General features: G+C 42.7%; 1 protein-coding gene across 2 annotated transcripts in view; it reads left to right on the top strand.

The window, feature by feature from the left end:
• LOC119772597 (calcium/calmodulin-dependent protein kinase type 1D-like) overlaps window positions 1–24182 on the top strand; it is a 39108-nt gene that overhangs the window by 780 nt on the left and 14146 nt on the right. For both annotated transcript variants that reach the window (XM_038269057.1, XM_038269056.1), the window contains exons 2-8: window positions 1631–1742; window positions 9655–9780; window positions 9908–9982; window positions 13222–13360; window positions 14822–14945; window positions 16187–16262; window positions 17726–17838. In XM_038269057.1, coding sequence (XP_038124985.1) covers window positions 1657–1742; window positions 9655–9780; window positions 9908–9982; window positions 13222–13360; window positions 14822–14945; window positions 16187–16262; window positions 17726–17838 — 739 coding nt within the window. In that variant the 5' untranslated portion in view covers window positions 1631–1656. The remainder of the gene's footprint in view (window positions 1–1630; window positions 1743–9654; window positions 9781–9907; window positions 9983–13221; window positions 13361–14821; window positions 14946–16186; window positions 16263–17725; window positions 17839–24182) is intronic.

Raw genomic sequence — 24182 nt, 5'->3', positions numbered from 1 at the left:
AGTAGGTGACTTCTAAAACGGTTTCAATAATTCCACTGAAAACTGGCCTGAAATCTTCAACCTTAGATATATTAAAGATTTCCAGTGCTTGACTTTTTAAAAAAAATCATCTATTGTCTGCTGTCTGGGTGAGGTGGGATTGTGGTAGCAGGTTATCATACCTTTATTTTTACAGGGAGGTCATTAAGAACAAGTTTTTATTTACAATGGCGGCCTGACGAGTGGAGTAACCACTTAGGAAAAGGGAAGAAGGGCTAAAATGAGTACAATACGTTAGTAATACGTACTTAAAATACAAATGAAAAGACAACAGGCAACCCCAACATGACTGTTTCTGTGAACAAAGATGATCTTATTGTGGATGAAACTGGAATGAGTTTATCCAGTTTAAGTATAGTGCTTCTGGTCGTGCTTAAAGAAGCAGGACCAAAAGTAGTGTTGGTTTTGGAAATAACTTATTGCAGATGAAGTGAGGACCGGGTGTTTTAAGTGACAGGCTATGGCTGCTCCTGCAGGGAAACTGGGACGTCCCTCTGCCTTGGTTTGTCCTCTTAATGTGGGGAACATCAGCGTTCTGTTCGAGTCCAGAGGCTGCATCCTCCAAGGACGCGGTCTACCTGGACTGGGTCCTTGGAGGGCTGTGAAAATAAGGAGTTAGGAAGAGTTTTGGTTGTGGATTCAAAAAGCCTTCTCCGGCTTTCACCTACAATATGCTCTGTCACCTAGCAACCGTGATAGTTCACACACAAGATACTGCACTTCTCATGACCGATCTGGGTACTAATAACATTTCTGAGGAGTTTCAGCAGCAGTACCGTCGTCTCAGATATCAGATTTATAGTCCTCACACTGCAGAGATGTTGGAATCTGAGTCTAAATGTCAGTCAAACCCATTTACATAGGGACAGATAAAACCTTTCAATAAAGTAAACATTACCCGCCACATATCATAACCATTTAAAACCACAGTTTTCATTCATTTCAGACGGAACTATTCACATACTTGGATTATATTAAACTGAACTTCCAATATCCACCACTGTTTGGCGCCATTTCCCTTTTTCCTCTGATAACTGAGCAGCCGTAGGTACCAGGTCTGCTGGGGTCCTGCTTCATGCCAGTGACGTTACCCTACGTGATTGGCTGAAAGATGCCACATGATGTAAAACACTGTGGTTGCCCAGACAGCGATCATAACATCACGCAGCGTCCGTGTGCCGAGTCGGGGGCATGTGTAGCGTTAGCGTGTCTAATGGCCGATGAAGTTTAACTGATCGATAACAGAACTGAAAAGTAGATAACAGGTCAGCCTCTTTTAGCTCGGTCAGTTAGCCATATTAAGCTACACTGCTTTTACATTTTAGAATAACTGTTTTATTTGTCTAAAATCTCTACAAAAGACATTTTGTAATATGTTCCATTTGTCCTCCTCTGTCCTCAGATCTTAATAAATAGATGGATTTTTAGCTCCAACTTTCAAAACAAATATAATTAAATGCAAAATTTCAGTGTTTATATTAGTTGCTGACTGTGTTAATGGTCACATTGTCAGTAGAAAAAGGTATTTTTGATATCCTAACATTTAACAGAAGGTTTTCTAGATGTTTTTTAAGAATATTTTTGGTTACAGGAGTCTACGGCAACGTCAGAGCCAAGATGGGGCGAAAAGCGATCATCTGCAGCTGGAAGAAAAATGTCAACAACATCAAGGATGTGTTTGATTTCAAAGGAAAAATGGGATCGTAAGTACTCAGCAGATTAGATTACCGTATTTTCACGACTATAAGGCGCACTTAAACGTCTTTTTTCCCCTCAAAATGTGCGGTGCGCCCTTTGGTGCGGTGCGCCTTATGTGTGTTGTAACTGCGACTTTTGAGACCACCTCATTGAGGAGATGATGAAAGAGTGGCTGAATGTAAGGAGACCAGGTGTTTTTTTTTCACTCATCACCATCGCTGTTAATATGTAACTCCATGTGTGCCCATCTCACAGCTGATGTGAAAAACATGGGGAAACAAATTAACGCTGTGCTCGCTGTTCAACCGCTCGACATCGGTGTGAACCGGACCCAGCAGGTGCAGCAGAAGCAGCGAGTTTACATGCAAAGTCAATGGTTGACGCGCGTATAGGTGCAGCAAAAGGTCCTGCAGCGCGTTTTGAGCTGCAGGTGCAGCACGTCGGGAGCGTTTAAGCATCTGACGCACCGCCAACGCGCTGCTGCTGCTCGAGATGGAAAAATTGAAGTTTTGCTGCTGGACGCGCCGCATCAACCAATCAGAGAAGCTGATCTGGGAGCTGACAGCGAGACAGACACAGCGCTCTGATGACATATGATATTAACGCAAATGAAACGGGCTGGATGGATGAGGAGATGATGAAAGGCAGGTGTATGTGAGGAGACCAGGTGGTTTTTTCCACGCATCACCATCGCTGCGTGCCCATCTCACAGCCGATGTGGAAAAAAAGGTGAATCAAATGAACGCTGTGATCGCCGTTATCCCGGGAGGTCTGACAAAGGAGCTTCAACCGCTCGACATCGGTGTGAAGCGGCCGTTCACAGTAAGGCTGCGAGCGGCGTGGGAGCGATGGATGACAGACGGAGACCACAGTTTCAGGATAAGTGGAAGGCAGCGCCGGGCAGATTACGCCACCGTTAGCGGATGGATTGTTGATGCTTGGACTAACGTGTCTGCTGGCTCTGTTGTTCAAGCTTTCGCAAAAGCTGGCATTATTTCTGAGGAGCCGCGCTGCACGGAAAGTGACTGACAGCTCAGAAGGGGAAATTGGCATGTCTGATTTAGCGCAGCTGTTTAATTCAGAAACAGAGGATGATGACTTTGATGGGTTTGATTAATACTTTGTAATAAATACATGAATAAAGCACAATCATACTCAGTTTTGCTCCCGCTGTATTTTTCTACCTAAAAACTTAATTCAACAGCAGCCTCTGGGCGGGTCTCCTCCTCTTCACCGCGGCGGCTGGCAGGTGTTTTTTCATCTAAATAATCTAAATCTTGCAGCTATATTTGCTGTGATCAGTGGGAATAAAGTAGTTTTAATATGTTTTTAAGTGAGAAAGGCCACCTGAAAACTTAATAATTGCAGTCAGTTCATCCAGATTATCTATTTCTGTCGGAGGCGCTCAGACCCCCACATACCAGCGGTGCGCCGACAGGAGAAATCCCTTCAACAGCAGCCTCACCGCGGCGGCTGGCAGGTGTTTTTCATCTAAATAATTTACAGTGCAGGCACCAGGATACCGGTAATAAAAGCGAACATATTCCGTCGGCAGGTTTCAGGATTTTAAGTTAATTTAGGAGTGATCACAGCGCTGTGTCATCTGCGATGTGTCTGTCTCACGGCCAGCTCGCAGGTTTGATTAATACTTTGTAATAAATACATGAATAAAGCACAGTCATACTCAGTTTTGCCCCCGCTGTATTTTTAAAATACGCAGTAGAGCTATTTAAAGGTAGTAGAGGACATGTACCTGTATATAAAAAATGCGCCCTATAGTCCGGTGCGCCTTATGTGTGTGTTAAATACAGAAATGGCACACATAACTGAGAGTGCGCCTTTTAGTACGATGCGCCTTATGGTCGTGAAAATACGGTAGAAACAATAATTTCTTGTCCAAACTAGGAAAACCTTGCACAGTGATTGAAAATATTAAACCGACCAAACAAAGAAGCCTTCCCCTGCATAGCGATGGGGGTTGAGATCAACCCCCATGGCTGCCAGGTCAGATATAAAATCTGATTAAATTAACTCTTTTGATTTCAGTAAATGGCTGCAATGAAACAAAGCGTGAAAAATCCAAAGGGGTCTGAATACTTTCTGTGCTAACTGTAGCTCAGGATAACCTGAGCCACTCTAACTAGAAGCTTTATCAAAAAGGAAAGTTTTAAGCCTAGCCTTAAAAGTAGACAGGGTGTCTGCCTCACGGACTAAAACTGGTAGTTGGTTCCACAGGAGAGGAGCCTGAGAACTAAAAGATCTGCCTCCCATTCTACTTTTAGAAATTCTAGGAACCACTAGTAAACCTGCAGATTGAGAGCGAAGTGCTCTGTTAGGAACATCAGGAACAATCAGATCTGTGTAGCGTTTTAAAATTGAGATGCAAGATGGAGCTGAACATAGGGGAGGGGTGGGGCATGTATAGACATAGATCCCCTTAAAGGAATGGTACACCCAAAACATGATTAGCCTTCATTTTCTACTCACCCCCATGCTGAACAACACTCTGGAGTACTTTTTTGATATCTCAAATGCATCTGGAGATCTGGGAGGCTTCTTGCTGTCTGCTGACATTCAAATAATGGAGGTCTATGGCGCCCGAGACAGAAAGGTCCATAAAAGTCCACAAAAAACGTGTCAATATTCCTCCATACTGCTCGTCCAATGTATTCCAAGTGTCCTGAGTGGGTAGCGTCCAGAATTTACTCGAAACGAAGTCATTTAGAATGTTTTTAGAGCATAAACAGTAGTGTATAGGATTTCCTGAAAGCGCGCACATGCGCGCTCACGACGCTACGGAAGCTGGTGAGTAGAAAATGAAGGCTAATCATGTTTTGGGTGTACTATTCCTTTAATTTTCACAAATACACATATGTGATTCATAAATGCGCACAAGCACAACACAATCCACAAACACAAAGAACAAGATCCACAGATGCACAGAACAAGATTCACCAAAGCATTTCTGGTCCATAAACACTAACATATAAATAAAATCACAACGTATTAATGGTCTTTAAACTTCCCTGCATTTGTGTGTGGATGTTTCAGACTGCCCCGATGTGCCTCGATACAGAAATGCATTCTTTTAAAACATGGGATGGTCTGCAACCATTCAGAAAATCATGTCCTTTGTATGTGTGGATCTTGTCCTGTGCATTTATGAATCACATATGTGTATTTGTGAAAATTGAGACCAATCTACCTCCATATGCATGAAGCCACCCCGACTCCTGCAAGAAACATTGTCCCACACTTTAAGAACATCCTGATGTCAGGTTATGGGGAATGGAAGATGCTCCCCCAAGGCAGTGGCTTAAACTTCTCTGGAGACCAACTCCCTAACAGTCTGGCCAGGAACAACACCAGCAATACAGGAGGCAGGGATTAAAGTATAACTGCGACACACATGCAGACTACCTGGTTTCTGAGCATAAACCAGACTTTAGACCCTGGTCATCCAGCTAGACTACAGCACACTACCCGTTTGCCGGGAGCTACGGCAACAGCTGATGTACCAGGGTCAATAACTGACCGTGCATGCGAGTTAAAATAAGGGTGTGTGCTTTCCTCGCCGAAACAAAAGGTTTAGCAGCAAAACTGGATATCAAAAGAAATGTGGTACATGCAAGTAAACTGGACGGGGCCGCCTTTTACAGCCGCTCTTTGTGTCTCTGCTTCTGTCTCCTTGAACCCCAGTGGGCCTCAGCAGATGGCCGCTCACACTGAGCCTGGTTCTGCTGGAGGTTTCTTCCTGTTCAAAGGGAGTTTTTCCTCTCCACTGTCGCTACAAGCATGCTTAGTGTGAGGGATTGCTGAAGAGTCAATGAGTCGATGCAATCAGCTGCTTTTCCTTAGATAGAAAACTTTGAACCAATCTGACTGGATGATCTGGTGAACTGGAAAGTGACCTGAGATGACATGATGTGAATTGGAGCTATAGAAATAAACTGAATAGAATAGAATTGAAAGCAAATGGTAGATATAGATGCATAGATGCACTGTTTTTGGTATTGGATTTTCAAAAGTCAAATTTAGTCTTCAATCATTCATGCACTCTCTGATCCCATTCCCCCACACCCCTCTGGCATGGCTTGAAATACACACAGGCGTATATATATATTTATATATATCTATATTTTTTTGCTTTAATCATCTGCCCATCAAGGTGGAAGACACAAGAACACACAGCATGTCTCAAAAGTAGAAATGGAGCAGGAGGCCTTCTTGCAGTGTGACAGATAATCCAGTCCACTGTAAACAGCTGCCTTGTCTTGTTATTTATACATCATTATCCTGTATAGAGAACCCACGCTGCTTAGTTCGCCATGACAGTCACCTGCAGCACACAGTTGACAGACTTAGCGATGAGCTCAGTCCCGCTGTAGAAAGCTGCTCTAATGCACATTTCTCACCTGGCGGTAAATGTGCGCTGTAAGCGCGTGTCTGAAAGCTGACGTCAGAGGAACTGAACTGGAACATCTTAGCACGACTTCATTAGAGGATTAGTAGCCTGACTGCTTGCTGAATGTGAAGTGAGGTGTTCACAATCAGTCGGCTGTTTATGCAAATGTGACTCAATCTACATTACATCCTTTCAGCTTCCGTTGTGCTTCATTTTAAGACTACTTGTGTGCAGATTTTTAACACTTGGACTCCCAGAATTCTGATCCTACTAGAACTCCCACCGGCCGGCTGACATTTTTCCCAATGAAACGCATGAGTAGTGCTGATGTCATCACCTGAGATGGTTCTAGTTGCGGTAGAAACCCATTGTGGAAATGTAAACCTTAAAACAAATCTAAAATATATTTGTCAAAGGCTGTATTGTTTGCTATTATTATTTGTGTTCTAAATATGTGTTAAAAATAAATCCGTAGAGTAAAACTGTTTTACTACACAGGGTAAAAGTTTGAAATTACAATTTTATTTACATAAATTGATGGTTTCCCCACAGACCACCTTTTCACATTTATGACAAACACAATATGAGCCTTTATTTGTGCAGTGCTGCAGCTCCTGCCGCTGCTTTCTGTGCCTCTCCAACGCTGCTTTACTGCGGCGGAGGGGCTGGAAACCTGCAACTGTTTAAGCAGTTCAAGCATAAAATCTCTGCGTGAAAAAAAAATACATTCAAACAGCTCCTGAACAAAACCAACGCGTTTATAGCTGATATTTCCAGGAGATCATAAATTACAGCCACAGGCCGCCTTCAGGTCTGAGCTTTTACAGAATCCTTTCTAATCGTCTCAGACATCCCAAGCATCCTGGAAGTTCTGGGAGTCTCCCTGATATCGATAGTTTTTCACGGATGCCCGCGAGTCGATAAATTATCCTGGATTTTAGACTATGGGAGGTGGAGTTTTTTAATGCGAGTGAGAGCGAGCGGCAGTACAATAATGCATGCATCATGTGCAGATTAGAACTACTGAGATTGCACAGACAGCAATAGAGAGCGGGGTGTGAGGAGGAAGTTGCTGGTGAATCCTGTGCAGCATCTGTCCAAAGTGATGCTCTGATCAACCAGCGTTCCAGGCGACTGGTTGATCAGAGAGCTGATTGGATCAGTCTGATTAGTTTCTCTGGTTCCTCTCTGACAGTCACCTAGTTACCACTCAAAGCAGTGCATCCTGGGAAACGGCAGAGGTTCAATCCTCCAGTAAAAGAACAAAATATAGGACTAATTTTACAGCAGAATATAATAAAGTATATCCAGGTCTAGTGAAGGGGAGGAACAGTGGCGGATCTAGACCAAATGTACCAGGGGGCCAGGAGGGGGCCAGCGTGTTTTCATGGGGGCCCAGAAAAGCATGAAATAAAAAACAGGGCAAGAGATTCAAATATATTAATATAGCTGCATAAAGGGACATTTCTTTTTAATTAGGTTCAATAAAAAATCCATTTCTTATGAGGTCAATATACATTTATAATTTAGGAATTTTAGATATTTTTGACTTAATATATAATAGTTAGTGGTGGTGGTGATAAGCATCTCCCTGAAATGAGTTTGTGGAACTTGGGATGTCCGTCATCTGATCCAACACATCCACCCTGACCTGTGTGAGGTTATAGTAGACTACGGGCTCTGGCTTGGCTTTTGGGTGGATGTGGACCGGCTGAGGTGTGGGCAGTGCTTCAACAAACTTTCACTATTGTCTGATACGTCTGCGTTTTCCCGGGGATGGGTGATCATCCTCGGACTCGCTGTCAGAATCTGAGCCTCTTCCTACCCAGTCCTCCTTATCGGTCTCTCCTTCTGCACCCGAATCGCTATCATCAATATTTTGAAGCATTTCTAAAGCCTGTTTCACTGTTGGGTTTCTTCTAAAAGCCATTTTTCAATATTAGCCAAAGAGTTCTAGGTAGAATGTTGGTTGCTAGGCAACGGTACCGAACATCAATCATCCGCAGGAAGAATTTACAATCCAACTAATAGAGCCATCAAAATGGCTCGATTAGACGACGAGGTAGAATTAACCATTTTTAATTTTTACGTTTTAATTTTAGTTAGAAACTACGTGAAAAAGAAGGAAATATAGAAACAGATATAGTCAGTTAACATGAGCAACATAAGATTAATTTTAAATATATGTCTTTCCCTTTAAAATCTCACAACCATCAAAATGACGGCTGGTGGGATTTCTAGTGTTAAAAGATCCAAAGAGAAGGACCTTGTAGATAATTATTATATTTCTGTAATCTTTAAAGGCCCACTCAGCAGGAGCACAACCTTTTCTTTTTTTTTAAATAAAGGCTCTCTCACACAGATGTTGAATTTATGTTTTTGGTCACATCCAGATGTCTCATGTCATCCAAAGCATTTGTCCTTCATTCAAAGATAATCTGAATGAAATGAAGGCTTGCAGCCTTTAGGTCTGTCACTGTTCTATCGTTGCTCCATTTAAAGGTGCAGCCAGGACTCTGCAGTTTTCCATCCTATGATCCAAGTTTTTTGTGTCATTGATTTTGTTTGTTTTTGAATTTTGTCTAGAAATTAAATGTTGAGCTTTTGTGGAAAGCTTCTATTTATCTACATACATTAAGCAGCTTTTAACCTACCAGAGTGGCAGTTATCAGGCCTGGGTGTGGTGCTCTGCTGTGTGAACAATAACAGCTAATGCATGCTTAAACAATGGGATTTTTCCCCCTTTAATTGGTGCTATCATGATTTAAATCAATGTTCTTTATTTACCTAAAGCCGGGCATACACTGTGTGATTTTCGGGGTGATTTTCCAGTCGTGCGAGAATATTTTTTATCGGGCCGACCTTCACAGGGACGGGACAAAGACATGGCTGAGCAAACGTGGCTACTACGGTCTGCCGATTTTACAGAAAGAACTCCATTTCACTCATGGCACATCCTGCCATGCTTCTGGATTTTCCTCTAAGAGGAAGAAGGAAAAGAAAAATCCTTGGTTGTGTGCTGAGCGATTTGCCCACGATGGTCAGGAGAAAATCAAACATGTTTGATCTACTCCCGACCTCACCATTCCTAAACGGGAGGTGGTCGTGAGAGGCTGATCGCCCCTTGTAACCCCCTGTACATTACACCACACTAGATCAGGCTGAAAGTCAGCCCGATCGATAAAATTCTTGCACGACTGGAAAATCACCCAGAAAATTGCACAGTTTACGCCTGGCTTTAGATAGAATACTTTGAATCATTCTGACTGGGTGATTTGGTTATATTGTCTCTATAAAGATTACTGAGATGACATTGATTGATTAATAAATTGACTTTATTGATCTCACAGAGAGAAATCTACTCGTCACATTGGCTCAATGGTAAAAAAGAAGGGGTTGTGAAGTGACGATTTAGAAATAAACTGAATTGAATTGCATACTACATAATACTATGACATAATACACTCACAAAGATGCTCTTTATATGGCTTCTCTGTGCTGTTTTTGTGCAGGGGGTCATTCTCCGAGGTTTACATGGTGAGAGAAAAGAAGAGCGGTCAGCTTTATGCCCTGAAATGCCTGAAGAAGAAGCACCTCGCCAACAGCAATCTGGAAAATGAAATCAACGTACTGAGGAGGTGCAATCCATCACATTTTTACATCAGATTTTAGTTTCTACTGTTCTGCTAAAATAAATGATATATATATATATATATATGTATATATAATGGGAAAATAAAGGATGAATCTCTCTGACTTTTTCAGGATAAAGCATGAGAATGTTGTACGGTTGGAGGACTTCTATGAAAGCCGGACACATTACTACCTGGTCATGCAGCTGTAAGTCGACTGATGCACCCATCGCACTATAGCTATGCTGTTACACTGCAAAAACTAGAAAATAAATAAGTCTTTTTTGCTTAACATAAGTGCATTTGTTCTTGAATTGAGGAGGTTAAAGAGACACTTTACCAATGGAACAAGACAATTTACTTTTAAAATAAGAAAAGACAATTGCATTGTCTTATTTCAAGTGCATTTTATCTGATTATCTTATTTTAAGAGTAAAAATACTCATTCCACTGGCAAATCATCTAATTTACCTACTCAAAGGAAGAGTAAATACACCTAATCTAAGAAATGTTGACTTATTTTTAGATTGTTTTTGCAGTGAACACAGCTTAGAGCTAAGCTTGTGTTATGACTTTAAAGCTACCTAATAGCTGATGCTGTCTATAGCAGGTTTGAAGGAAAGGACTGATAATAATCAGCCTAACAATCAGTTTGGCTGTGACGTCATCCTGGAAAGAAACATCAGCTGTGCTGCTTCTATCAACACCCTTGTTTATAGATGTTGGAGATCGGCCTGTTTTCCAGTGTGGTCCTGTTTCTCTGACCGTGACTGAGTGGATGTGCTTTCTTCGTCCTCTGGCATGGGAGCTGCCTTGGAGCTCGTCTGCCTGGCTGTGTGTTTCCTGGACGGGGCCGCCTTTTACAGCTGCTTTTTGTATCTCTGCTTCTGTCTCCTTGAATCCCAGTCGGCCTCGGCAGATGGCCGCTCACACTGAGCCTGGTTCTGCTGGAGGTTTCTTCCTGTTAAAAGGGAGTTTTTCCTCTCCACTGTCGCTACAAGCATGCTTAGTGTGGGGGATTGTATTTGAGTCAATGAGTCAATGCAATCAACTGGTTTTCCTTAGATAGAAAACTTTGTATCAATTTGATCTGGTTGAACTGTAAAGTGCCTTGAGATGACATGTGTTGTGAATTTGGCGCTATATAAATAAACTGAATTGAATTGAATTGAATTAATAATACATTTTGTATGAGTAAAGAAGTAGATTACCGTAAATCCTCTAATATTGGCCTGTATTCCATTAGCAGCCGGGTCACTGATAACGCCCAATCTGGGTGTCGGCGGACATAAATAATGGCCGCACTCGTATACAACCAACAATGTTCCTGGGCAGTCCTCAAAGAGTTGTGGTAGTAACATACAAGTACCACAGGGGGGCAGTGTTTGCTAACGAATCCAAGCTGTTAGCATGGGATGTCCCATCATTAGCGCAGACAGTGCCGCAGACAGGAGGCCGGCTCGTTTGATTTTTATGAGCGAAATTGCAGAAAACAACTCGTGAAGTTTGATGAGCTAGCTCTTTTTGGCCCTCCTGTCCCTCCGTTGTCGGACTACTCGCCCCCACTTCCTCATCCCCCCGGCCGTATCTAGACCCACAGCGTGTAGCGCAGACCACGCTTCGATATCAAGCGTAAACAAAAATGTCTGCGTCAAGCTCACTGCGACACACTGCTGCAGGAGTATAACCAGCCACACAATCGTCCTGATCAGAAAGACAGATGTGATTAGCGGTAGGTCTTCTGGTAACCAGGCAGGGTTAAAATGACAGAATTTCGTTGGCCTTCGTTTTTCTGAATTTTCCCTTGAAATATATGATACTGGTTGCCTGCCTACTTCCACTTAGCCTGCCTCAAATCGCTGTGATGGCAGAACAGTTTCCGTTAATTTTTTTCAAAACTTTGGTTCGCAAGTTAGTTTGGCCAAGATTCCATTCTGTGTCTTTTTTTTCTTTCTTTTTCGTATTGCCGTGCAGAAAAATGACAGCTGCTGGAAGATGTTTGTATACCGTTACGGTAACTGTACTTTGTCAATAAATGAACCTAGTATTTTATAGGTTCAAAGAGACACAAAATCTCGTTTTTATTCATTCCACTGGTAGTTTGTTTGATCAAATAGAAATAGAGGCCTGCCTCTAATTCTGGCCTCCTTCCAATAATGGCCTGGACCAAGATGCACCTGAGCGAAACAAAGGCCCCGGCCTATATTAGAGGATTTACGGTATTAGAAATATCATGGAAATGGCTTAAAGGAAGTAAAGGAAGACGGTATCAAACATGTTTACAGAAAATTGGTCAACAGATATCAGAATAATAAATGCTAAAAAAAGCTAAAAAATAAAAATATATATTACTAAATCAAAGAAAACATCTTAACAATGGAAAACAAATGAAGGAAGACAACTTAAAGGAAAATTCCGGTTTTTAACACTTTTAGCCCATTTTCTGTAGTGTCCAGGATGAAATCGAATGATCGACACCAAAATGTTGACAATTGCTCCTGTCTCTGCTATTTGGCTCATGCAGAATCCCCCCCTGGCTGCTTCAGAATGGCTTCCATAGTGCATGTCCGATAATGTCCTTAAAACAACCTTAAACGTTCTTTTCTTAAAATATGCTACTCACCGGGTCGTCAGCGCTGTTCAATGACGTTCCAAAAAAAGTTTTGTGAAGAAAAACCGTTCCTGTCTTGTTTTATTTAGCATTTTGTAAATCCCAGAACTATTTTTTCCGATACATCACAACCGCTTATAAACTTCCGCTTCCCGTTCGAATCTGAAGCGTTGCACACTCCAGACCACTAGTTGGCGACGGTATCCTCTACCGTCAAACTCAAAGTCCAATATGTCCTCCTCAAGAATCCACCTTTCGTATTCCATTTTCAGAGTTTTTTAAAGTGTTTAACAGAGATGTTAGCACCTCGACGTCGGAGTACACAGAGTGAAGCAGAAACACTTGGGCCTTGCGAAAAGACTACAACTGTGTAAACAGGCCCCATTTCCGTTTCCGGTGGCGAAGGGATATTGACTATTCCAACAGAACTCAATGGGATTTACAAAATGCTAAATAAAACACTACAGGAACGTTTTTTCTTTACGAAACTTTTTTTGGAACGTCATTGAACAGCGCTGACGACACGGTGAGTAGCATATTTTAAGAAAAGAACGTTTAAGGTTGTTTTAAGGACATTATCGGACATGCACTATGGAAGCCATTCTGAAGCAGCCAGGGGGGGATTCTGCATGAGCCAAATAGCAGAGACAGGACCAATCGTCAACATTTTGGTGTCGATCATTCGATTTCATCCTGGACACTACAGAAAATGGGCTAAAAGTGTTAAAAACCGGAATTCTCCTTTAAGCAGAAAGTAATAAAATGACAGAATATATATGCAAAAGGTGAAAAGCTGATCTGTTTTTCCAAATCTCCGTCTGTGTTTGAATGAACAGAGTGTCTGGCGGTGAACTGTTTGATCGCATTTTAGACAAGGGGGTTTACACCGAAAAAGATGCAAGCAAAGTTATCAAACAGGTGCTGGAGGCTGTCGGCTATCTTCATGAAAACGGCATCGTGCACAGAGATTTAAAGGTAAACGCACACAAAAACAATCTTTACAAAATGAAAATGGAAATTTGCTTGTTTTTTTGTTTTTTTCTTTACATCCTGAGGAGGTTACCTACTTGGCTGGATGATTCGTTTTTTTAATGACAAATTGTTGAATCTGAATTTTAAAAACAAAGATTAAAGTCTTTTCTCTTTAAGTAACATTTCTTTTCATAATGACACGTATGACAGAGGGTTGGACATAGACTTGTCATTTTTTAATCTATCTAGATCAATTCAGGGTTAATATTATTTTGATTAGTCTCCAAATTAGTATTTCTAAAGATTAGAACACACCGAATCAGATTTTGCAACCGAGCCGACAGAAATCGCGCTCATATAGTCAGTAGAAATTATCACACCCGACATGATTTCCTGCAGGGGGCAGCATAGCTCCGACTGACAAGCTGTTCCACACCAGGGGGAGGAGGCACTAAATATGGACGTAGCTGAAGTGGGAAAAACTCTGAGGAGAGTCAACCCAAGGAAGGCCCCAGGGCCTGATAACATACCTGGGCAGGTGTATAAGGAGTGGTCAGATCAGCTGGCTGGACCAATCCATGGTGCCAGCATGCTTCCAGTCTGCCTCCATTATTCCAGTCCCAAAGAAGCCTCAGGTCGCCTCCCTCAATGATTAGCGGCCTGTCGCTCTGACTCCCATCATGATGAAGTGCTTCCAAAGGCTGGTTAAAGAACACATCGTCTCCAGTCTGCCGCCAACATTCCACCCGTTCCAGTTCGCCTACCGACGGAACCGCTCCACTGAGGACGCCATCTCTGCTGCTCTCCACCTGAGCCTGGCACACCTGGAGGAGAAGAACACCCACGATGGATGCTGTTCCTGGACTTCAGTTCAGCTTTCAACACCATCATCCCACAGCATCTGATGGGCAAACTGGAACAGCTGGGCTTCAATACAACCCTCTGCTATTGGCTGCTAGACTTCCTCACCAACAGACCTCAGTCAGTCCGGGTCGGACAGAACACCTCTGATGTCATCAGTCTAAGCTCCTCCCCTCAAGGCTGCGTCCTGAGCCCCCTGCCATTCACCCTGAACGGCTTCCCAGCATTCAATGCAGGACCAGCAGGTTCTGCAGCAGCTTCTTCCCCACCGCCATCACACTGATGAATGTTCTGTAAAATGGGTTATAGTGTATTTTATTATATTTATTATATTTGATCATTTTATATATATGTATATAAAAAAAGAAAATGTTAGAATTGTAAATTTACAGTCATTTGTTTATGTTACTGTTTTTACACATTTTTTGTGTATTTTTCAAGGCTGCACTTAAAAAAAATGAAATTGTCCATAGAGCTGTTCTAAACGAAATTTCTTTTTGTTTTACACTTGTGTAAACAAAATGACAAATGAATCTACGTCTAAAAGTCTAAGAAATGTCTTTAGTTGCACTAAAGAGATCTTGTCTCTTCCTCTTCCTGCAGCCTGAGAACCTGCTGTACGATAACATGGATGAAAACTCTAAGATCATGGTCAGTGACTTTGGTCTGTCCAAGGCTCTTGAACATGGAGTGATGTCTACAGCTTGCGGTACACCAGGATATGTTGGTGAGTCTACTGAAAAGTTTCCCTACTTAGTAAAGCTTGTGTATATACTGCCTTCATTCAAGTTATTAGCCAATTATCCATCCGTCCGTCTGTCCATCCATCCATCCAATCCATCCATCCATCCATCCATTATCCATCCATCCATCCGTCCATCCATCCGTCCGTCCGTCCGTCCGACCGTCCGTCCATCCATCCATCCATCCATCCATCCATCCGTCCGTCCTTGCCATGCTCCATTGGGACTGGGGCCTATCTCCGGCAGTCTGTGGGTGAGAGGCGGGGTTCACCCTGGACACGTTGCCAGTCTGTAACTGGAAACATACAAAGAAACACATCCATGCAAACACTCATGCTTAAGGAAAATTTAGAGAAACCAGTTAATATAACAATAATGGTTTGTGACTGTGGGAGGAAGCCGGAGTCCCCAGAGAGAACCTATGCATGCTCAGGGAGAACATGCAAACTCCATGCAGAAAAACCCCAGGCCGGGGATTGAATCCGGAACCTTCTTGCTGCAAGGCAGCAGTGCTACCCACTGCATCACCATGCAGGCCTAGCCAATTTCGTTTTTTTTTTTCCCATCCTTATTTTGTATATTTTAGTCTGTATAACCGTAAAAAACACAGAAATCTGGGCTAATATGCCTCAAGAGATTTGAACTAAAAATAATCCAAATAAGGAAATTCTTATTTTTGAGAAAGACAAATTTCATACATTTCTAAGATATGATATATACAGAGATTTTCCCCCCGAACACCAGACGTGATCCTTTTTAGGCTACATTCATCCAGTCTCATCTTGATTTAGTCCAGAAATAGTTGTTAAAAATGAGGCTAATTCGTCGGTTTGATTTTGTCCCATTTTAGTCCAATAATAGATGTTAAAAACTGGGTTTCCGTCTTTTCAACGACTTGAAAATTGCAGCTTTTCATCTTTCACTTTTCAATCAAATGTAGATGTCATTTGGGCGTTAATCAAGTTGTCTAATTAACCAATTTTTGCTGCATTAGCTCCTGGTCAGCAGCTTTAGCAGTTAAGCTGTCAATATTCAGAGCTTGACATCTGAACAGCTTTGCTGTTTCCTAGTATATGTCTGACATTTTCCCATAATCTCTTTCCACCCTGGCAGTTTCCTTTAGTCTGACATGGCTCCCGCTGACCTCCACGATCCAATCGTTTTTCACAGGAAGGTGGTTGTTTTCCTGAACGTCGCTCATGTGTTGTCATGTTTTACCTTCCAGCTCCTGAGGTTTTGGCTCAGAAACCCTACAGCAAAGCAGTGGACTGCTGGTCCATTGGAGTCATCACATACATCCTGTAAGCGTGTTTCCCTTTAGTAACTTTACCGCATATTTCACTAGGAAATGTTTTCAGTTCTTTTTTTTCAGTGATAAGAAGTTTTTTTTTTTTACATTTTAGAGAAAGCAAAAACACTGTACGATATTTCCAGTCTTTCAATTCAATTCTATTCAGTTTATTTCTATAGCTCCAATTCCCATCATGTCATCTCAGGTCACTTTCCAGTTCACCAGATCATCCAGTCAGATTGATTCAAAGTTTTCTATCTAAGGAAAACCAGCTGATTGCATCGACTCATTGACTCTTCAGCAATCCCTCACACTAAGCATGCTTGTAGCGACAGTGGAGAGGAAAAACTCCCTTTGAACAGGAAGAAACCTCCAGCAGAACCAGGCTCAGTGTGAGCGGCCATCTGCTGAGGCCCACTGGGGTTCAAGGAGACAGAAGCAGACATAGAAAAAGAAGCATAGATACAAAAGGCAACTGTCAACCAGCTCCACAGGCGGCCCCGTCCAGGAAACACACTGCCAGGCAGACGAGCTCCGAGCTCCGAGCCAGCTCCCATGTCAGAGGATGAAGAGAGCACATCCAGTTAGTCTTTCCCCGCTGCACGTCCAAAACCACTTTGGACTCAGTGGCGCTGGTTGGACTCGTCGATCTGGAAGAATAGGAGGAACTCGCCTTTTTTGCACATGCGCAGTAAGAGATGTTCTGGTAAATCGGTGTGTAGCTCTGATTCAACAACCCAACAACTTTACCCAACAACACCTGGCGAGACCCAATGAATTTGAAACATATTTGATTTTCTCCCGACCTTACCATTCCTGAACAGGAGGTGGTCGTGAGAGGCTGATCGCCCCTCATTACCCTCTGTACACTACACGATGCAGGACGCACCATGAGGCTGAAAGTCGCCCCGATCCAAATACTTCCTGCACAATTGGAGAATCGGCCCCAAAAAGGCCAAATCCTCATACAATGTATGCCCGGCCTCAGAACACACCGAGACCAGATTTCCTTCATAAAACGTCAGTGACATCATCAATGACCCCTCACCCCCCACCATGGACTTTTCTCCCTGCTGCCCTCTGGGAAGAGGCTTCCCAGCATTCAATGCAGGACCAGCAGGTTCTGCAGCAGCTTCTTCCCCACCGCCATCACACTGATGAACTGCTGAAAAAGCTCTAAATCATATCATAGACTCTCCGTCATCAATGCGTTTTTTTGCACAATGTTTTTTCTCCCACAACATTTACATCTGATCACTGCTGCACTTTAAGAAATGGGAAGATCTTGACAGCTGTACAAAACAAAATTTCATGTGTATATAAAACATTTAATATTATACATTTTGTTGTAAGTCTCCACAATGGTCCAACAGCACAAGAGCTGCCAAATTGCCAAGGAAGCCACTTCTATGTAGATCTTTGAATTTTGTAATCCTAGATAAATGACAGTTTCTTTTATTCTGTTCTCTGCAGGCTCTCCGGCTACCCTCCTTTCTTTGAGGAGAACGAGACTCAGCTGTTTTCAAAGATCATGAGGGCTGACTATGCCTTCCATTCACCTTTCTGGGACGACATCTCTGAATCAGGTAAGGAGGAAATATCACAATGTTCAGCTTTCACTGAAGTTGCTGCCTTGAATTGTAAGAATCAAAAATGAAAGAATGTGACTTGAGTAAATGGTAAGTAGCCCATGTTAAGGCTTAGCCACTGTTATGTTGCTCTCTTTTTGGGACTGATATGGGCAACATTCAAATGTCCAGTTTGAACTGTTGGCATGGATAAATACACTCACCGGCCACTTTATTAGGTACACTTCTCCAACTGCTCGTTAACACTTAATTTCTAAGCAGCCAATCACATGGCGGCAACTCAGTGCATTTAGGCGTGTAGACATGGTCAAGACAATCTCCTGCAGTTCAAAGCGAGCATCAGTATGTGGAAGAAAGATGATTTGAGTGACTTTGAACGTGGCATGATTGTTGGTGCCAGAAGGGCTGGTCTGAGTATTTCAGAAACTGCTGATCTACTGGGATTTTCACGCACAACCATCTCTAGGGTTTACAGAGAATGGTCCGAAAAAGAAAAAACATCCAGTGAGCGGCAGTTCTGTGGGCGGAAATGCCTTGTTGATGCCAGAGGTCAGAGGAGAATGGCCAGACTGGTTGGAGCTGATAGAAGGGCAACAGTGACTCAAATAACCACCGTTACAACCAAGGTGGGCAGAAGAGCATCTCTGAACGCACAGTACGTGGAACTTTGAGGCAGATGGGCTACAGCAGCAGAAGACCACACCGGGTGCCACTCCTTTCAGCTAAGAACAGGAAACTGAGGCTACAATTTGCACAAGCTCATGGAAATTGGACAATAGAAGATTGGAAAAATGTTGCCTGGTCTGATGAGTCTCGATTTCGGATGGTAGGGTCAGAATTTGGCGTCTACAACATGAAAGCATGGATCCATCCTGCCTTGTATCAACGGTTCATGCTGGTGGTGGTGGTGTCATGGTGTGGGGAATATTTTCTTGGCACTCTTTGGGCCCCTTGGTACCAATTGAGCATCGTTGCAACGCCACAGCCTACCTGAGTATTGTTGCTGACCATGTCCATCCCTTTATGACCACAATGTACCCAACTTCTGATGGCTACTTTCAGCAGGATAATGCGCCATGTCATAAAGCTGGAATCATCTCAGACTGGTTTCTTGAACATGACAATGAGTTCACTGTACTCAAATGGCCTCCACAGTCACCAGATCTCAATCCAATAGAGCATCTTTGGGATGTGGTGGAACGGGAGATTCGCATCATGGATGTGCAGCCGACAAATCTGCGGCAACTGTGTGATGCCATCATGTCAATATGGACCAAACTCCCTGAGGAATGCTTCCAGCACCTTGTTGAATCTATGCCACCAAGAATTGAGGGAGTTCTGAAGGCAAAAGGGGGTCCAACCCGTTACTAGCATGGGGTACCTAATAAAGTGGCCGGTGAGTGTATATCTGCTGCATTCATACCGGGCGCATTCTGGGCATCAACACCTCTGATACACATGCAAAGTATATGGTGGACGGCATAAAGAGGTCCAGCGGCGCTTCCGCCCAGCAGGAGCGTTCTAGCATCGGGGCTTAAGAAATTTGAATTTTGCAGCTGGACGCTGAAGCATCAAACAATCAGAAAAGCTGATCCAGGAGATTTTTGGGGGAGACAGACGCTGCATGGAAGCTGTCATCACTTCTGCAGAGATTCTGCAGATGAAAAATAAGTAAAAAACAAGGAGTTAAACTCCAAGGTTTAAAAAAAGCTAGTAGAATGGAACAGAGACTGAGCTCTGATCAGCATCGGTGCACTAGACATTTTTTATGAACTATAGAGAAACAGTTTATAAATACCCAAATTAACTAGAAATGTTAAAAGCTGCTTATGAAAAATATTCTGGTTCTTAAAGTTTTTACCACAAAACTTAAAAACTCTTTCTATTCACTTCCAGCTGCTACAGAAAATCCTGGTGTTCTATCAGATGAGCATAACCCATCAGACCAGCATACCCATAGTTAAAACGCATGCGCAAGACATCAGATTTGCATTTATCCCTTTAGTTTTGTAAGAAAAATTTATTTTAAAGTTGAAAAAACACCAAAAAGTAAGAATTCAATAGTTTTTTTGTACATGAATAAAGGGATACACGCCCTTTGAGGCAGTTTAAATTCTTTTTCATACAAAAGTAAAGGGATAAACGGGGATTGACTATGGCTATGCTGGTCTAATTGACAATGCTCATCTGAAAGAACACTGGCGGTATGCTGGATCGTATTAAAACTATTTTTCCAATTTACAAAGTAAATAAAGCCACGCTGCTCCCTAGCTTGAAGCTACAGAAGAGAGCAGGTAAATTGATTGATTGACTTTATTGATCTCACAGAGGAGAAATTTACTCGTTCATCAGCTTAAATAGTCAACAAGAAGAAGAAGGTGCCAAAGGAAGTAAAAGGGTTAGGGTTAGGGCATGGGATATATACAGTATATACTGTGCCCCCACAGCTTTATATGAACCATTCGTTTTTCTGTCCTTTGTCCAGTGAAACATCACAGATTTCCTGTTTCATGACTGGTGTCATTTAAATACACTTACCTTGCCCAGCGCAGGATTTGTTCAGATAATCCTTAAGATTAGCCTGATTTAAACAAGCATACTGTGCCATCACGCTCTGGAGACATTTATAGTGGTTTGACCTGCTGGATTAAGCCAGATATAGTTGCTGAATGTCAGCCTGCCTCAAGATGGAAGCTTCTTACATACATTCATACATCAATAGGAGACTGTGTGCAGATAGTGAATACATCTCCACAACAAAACACTTGCTATAGTTGTAAAAATAACAAATAAATTATTTCAATATAAAAAGGTTAGCTGGTATTGCTAACTCAAAGAAACCATGATTTAAGAAGAAAATATTATCTAACCACAATCAAACAGAATAAATTCAACACTTTGTTGGTGGAAAGGGAAGTTGTAGATCTGTCATGATGGGGTTTAGGTGTCTAACCCAAAATGCAGAAGCACTCACTGAATACCGGGGGAAAGTTGGTGATTTATTTAAATATGTACAATGGTGAAAATTCAAGGGTTCTGGGTTCAGCGGCCTGGTCACAGGAGGAACTTGACTGTACAGAAGGGGATTCTGATCTGCAGGGGGGTGGGAACCCTGTGAGTCCAGAGGCTTATCGGCAGGCAGTGGGCTGAGGGCTGGGCTGAGACGGAGACAGAATGCAGGCAGGCAGGTTTCTGGCTGAGAGAAGGGATTCAGATCTGCAGAGGGGGAACCTTGAGAGTCCAGAGGCTTTTCGGCAGGCTGAGGGCTGAGACTGAGACTGAGTGCTGGCAGGCAGAATCCAAGCCGTGGTTTCTCTCTCCAGAGTTCTTCTGGTTTTCAGGCGAGTCAGGATCTGAGAGACAGGGAGAAAACTGGGTCAGACAGGTTTCACAAAAGACAGGGTCTTAGATCAGGCAGGCTGGTTCAGATTCTGCTAACCGTTACTGGCAAACACTCTGGCGCCGGAGTGTCAGTCTCCTCCTCGTGAAGTAGGAGTCCTCTTGATGAGCAGATCGAAGACAGATGTTGCAGGTGAGCACAAGCCCTCAGGAAGGGATCCTCGGCGCCCTCTGGTGGGCAAGCCTCTGGATCCCAACAAGATCAAAATAAGGAAAATAAAAAGAGTTGAAAATGCCGTGTTAACAGACCATGGATAACCCTAACCCTTCTCCTCTTCAGTCTTATGCGACATTCAGACTGCATGTGATAGAAGCAGAAAAAAAGCTCTGCTGCTTCATTTTTCATTCTTGTCCACATTAAGGTCAGACGTCCAGTAAAGTGTGTCCAAATGCGTCTGATGCTTCTGCTGCTCCTGTGTTCAATGCCAGAGAGCAGCTTTGCTATATTAGCTGTGATCAGCGGGTAAAAAGTAGTTTGAATCTATTCTTAAGTGAGAAAGTCCACCTGAAGACATCGTCTGTTCAGTCAGTTCATCCAGATTACCATCCTGCCTTCAAAGATTATTTCTCTGTGGGAGCCGCTCAGACCCCTGTACACAGGCGGTGCTCTGTCACTGGAATTCCCCTTCAACAGCAGCCTCTGGCCCGGTGTACCAGACCTGCTGTGGTCCTGCTTCATGTCAGTGACGTTACGCTGCACGATTGGCTGAACGTTGCCACATGATGTAAAACACTGTGGTTGCCAAGACAACCATAATAACATCACGCAGCATCCGTTTGCTGAGTCGGAAGCATCTGTAGCGCTAGCATGACTTAGGATCAATGAAGTGCTTTCTTCTAGTGTTGCACCGATACTGACACCAGTATCGGACGGGGCCCCGATACTGCCCTAAAATGGTGGTATCGGTATCGGCGAGTACCAACAAATAGTTTATTCAACTATTGCCACCCACTCCTGGTAGGCAATAAAAACTTTTTATTTTTATTATCCAGTAGAACTTTTTATTAAAAACTATTACTGGATTCACTTTGTAATAGATTTTTCCCTGCTTCACAAAGGTAGGCAGCAGCTTGACAAAGCCATGATGGCAAATATTTTACATTATTACGGTATCGGTATTGGCCGATCAGAGCCGGGCCGAGCCTCTTGGGGGCCCTAAGCAGAATTTGATTTGGGGGCCCCCCCTCCTACCATGCAGAATCACCTATACTAGAAGATTACTGACACAAATGTCACACTATAATGTTATAGTGAATATTAAAAATGAATAGACTATGGTAATGTATTAATACAAAATAAATAAACAATACTTACAATACTTTGTTTTATTAAACCTTTTGAATACAAACATTAAATAACTTATTTGCAAATGTGCATTAACTGTGCAATATTTTAAATAAAACCAATATAGACAAACATTAATATCAAAAATAGAATGTTACAAAAACAGATACTTAAATAAGGAAAGCAAACATAAAAACAGCAAGGGTTCAACAATGAATTGTACAACAATGCCCTCAAAATCGTTCCTTCCTAGCTTTTCTGGAGGCAAAGTCACTGATGACATCATTGTATGGTATTGCTTGGCCAACTTTGTTATTAATACTAATGACTGCAAGTCCACTTAGTCTTTCCTGGGCCATTGATGATCTCAAGTATGATTTTATTAATTTGAGCTTGGAAAAGCTCCTCTCTGCTGAGGCAACTGTCACAGGCAGAGTGCAGGCTATCCTGAGAGCTACCCAAAGATTTGGGTAAAGCTCAAACATCTCGTTTTGTGAGAGGTATGTGAGAAGCTCAAAGGCAGTCTTCATAGTTTGGGGAAGTTCAGGAAGACTCTCTATCTCTAATGCCAGTGCGTTACCATCAATATCAGCCTCCTCTCCACAAGTGAGTTTTTCCGCAAGAAGCTCACATTGTTCCCTCCGGACTTTTTGATCAAGCTCCCTAAAATTGAGCAGCACTCCAAAGTTATCTTTAACCTCACTTAGAGATGTAAATCTATCCTCCAATGACTGAATGCTACAATCCACTACGGCATTAAAAAATGACACTTCAAGCCTCTTCATAGCATCCACTATAGGCTCATCTGCAGCCTCATAGGCAAAGTGCCTTTTTGTAGAACGCAATCGCTTCTCTTTCAGCTCTGCTTCTGTGTTCATCCGCTCACAAATTTCTTTAGCAGATGCCTGCGCATCACAGAAGCCTGTTTTTCGGTAACTGATAAGTTCACCTTTGTTCTTTTTTAGAAGGTTAACTGCTACATCAAGCTGCATGTTTTTTGACTGTAGAAGCTTGCTCGTGATGTTAATTTTAGACAAAATGTCATACCAGACAACACAACAAATCTGGAACCTAAATGAACCTATCTCTTCCGCAAGCGAGTTGGCTTCAACAGCCACTACAGGGTCAGTCGCTTTGCTTCTCACTTCTAGCAGGGCTTCCCTCACCTTCTCTGACTGGTACCGCAAAGCTTCAATGCTTTTTATCCTGCTTTCCCAGCGTGTTTCACTCCAGGATTTGAGTGTGATGTCAACAAACTTCCGTAAGACGTCCCACCTTTGAGTGGACCCAGCGAACAAATCGTACACCTTCTCTACATTTGCAAAAAAACAAGAAGCATCCGTTGATGCTTTAGCCGCATCTGACACTGTCAGATTTAGTGTATGGGAACTGCAAGGCACATAAAAAGCTCTTGGATTCTTAACCAATATCCTAGCCTGCACACCTTTGTTTTTCCCCTTCATATTAGCCCCATTGTCATAGGACTGCCCCCGACAATCCTGAAAAGGGATGTTCAATTCCTCAAGCCTGTTAAGGATTAAATTGGACAAACCCAGGCCAGTGGATTCTGGAGCTATCAGAAATCCTAAAAAGTGCTCTTTTATTTCTGGTGTTGTGCCCAGAGTGACTGTGCGCACCACAACAGACATTTGTTCAT

Source organism: Cyprinodon tularosa, unplaced genomic scaffold (assembly GCF_016077235.1).
Source record: "Cyprinodon tularosa strain WSP-4 unplaced genomic scaffold, ASM1607723v1 ctg719, whole genome shotgun sequence".
Classification (NCBI taxonomy): Eukaryota; Metazoa; Chordata; class Actinopteri; order Cyprinodontiformes; family Cyprinodontidae; genus Cyprinodon; species Cyprinodon tularosa.
This window is presented reverse-complemented; position numbering and strand designations above follow the sequence as displayed.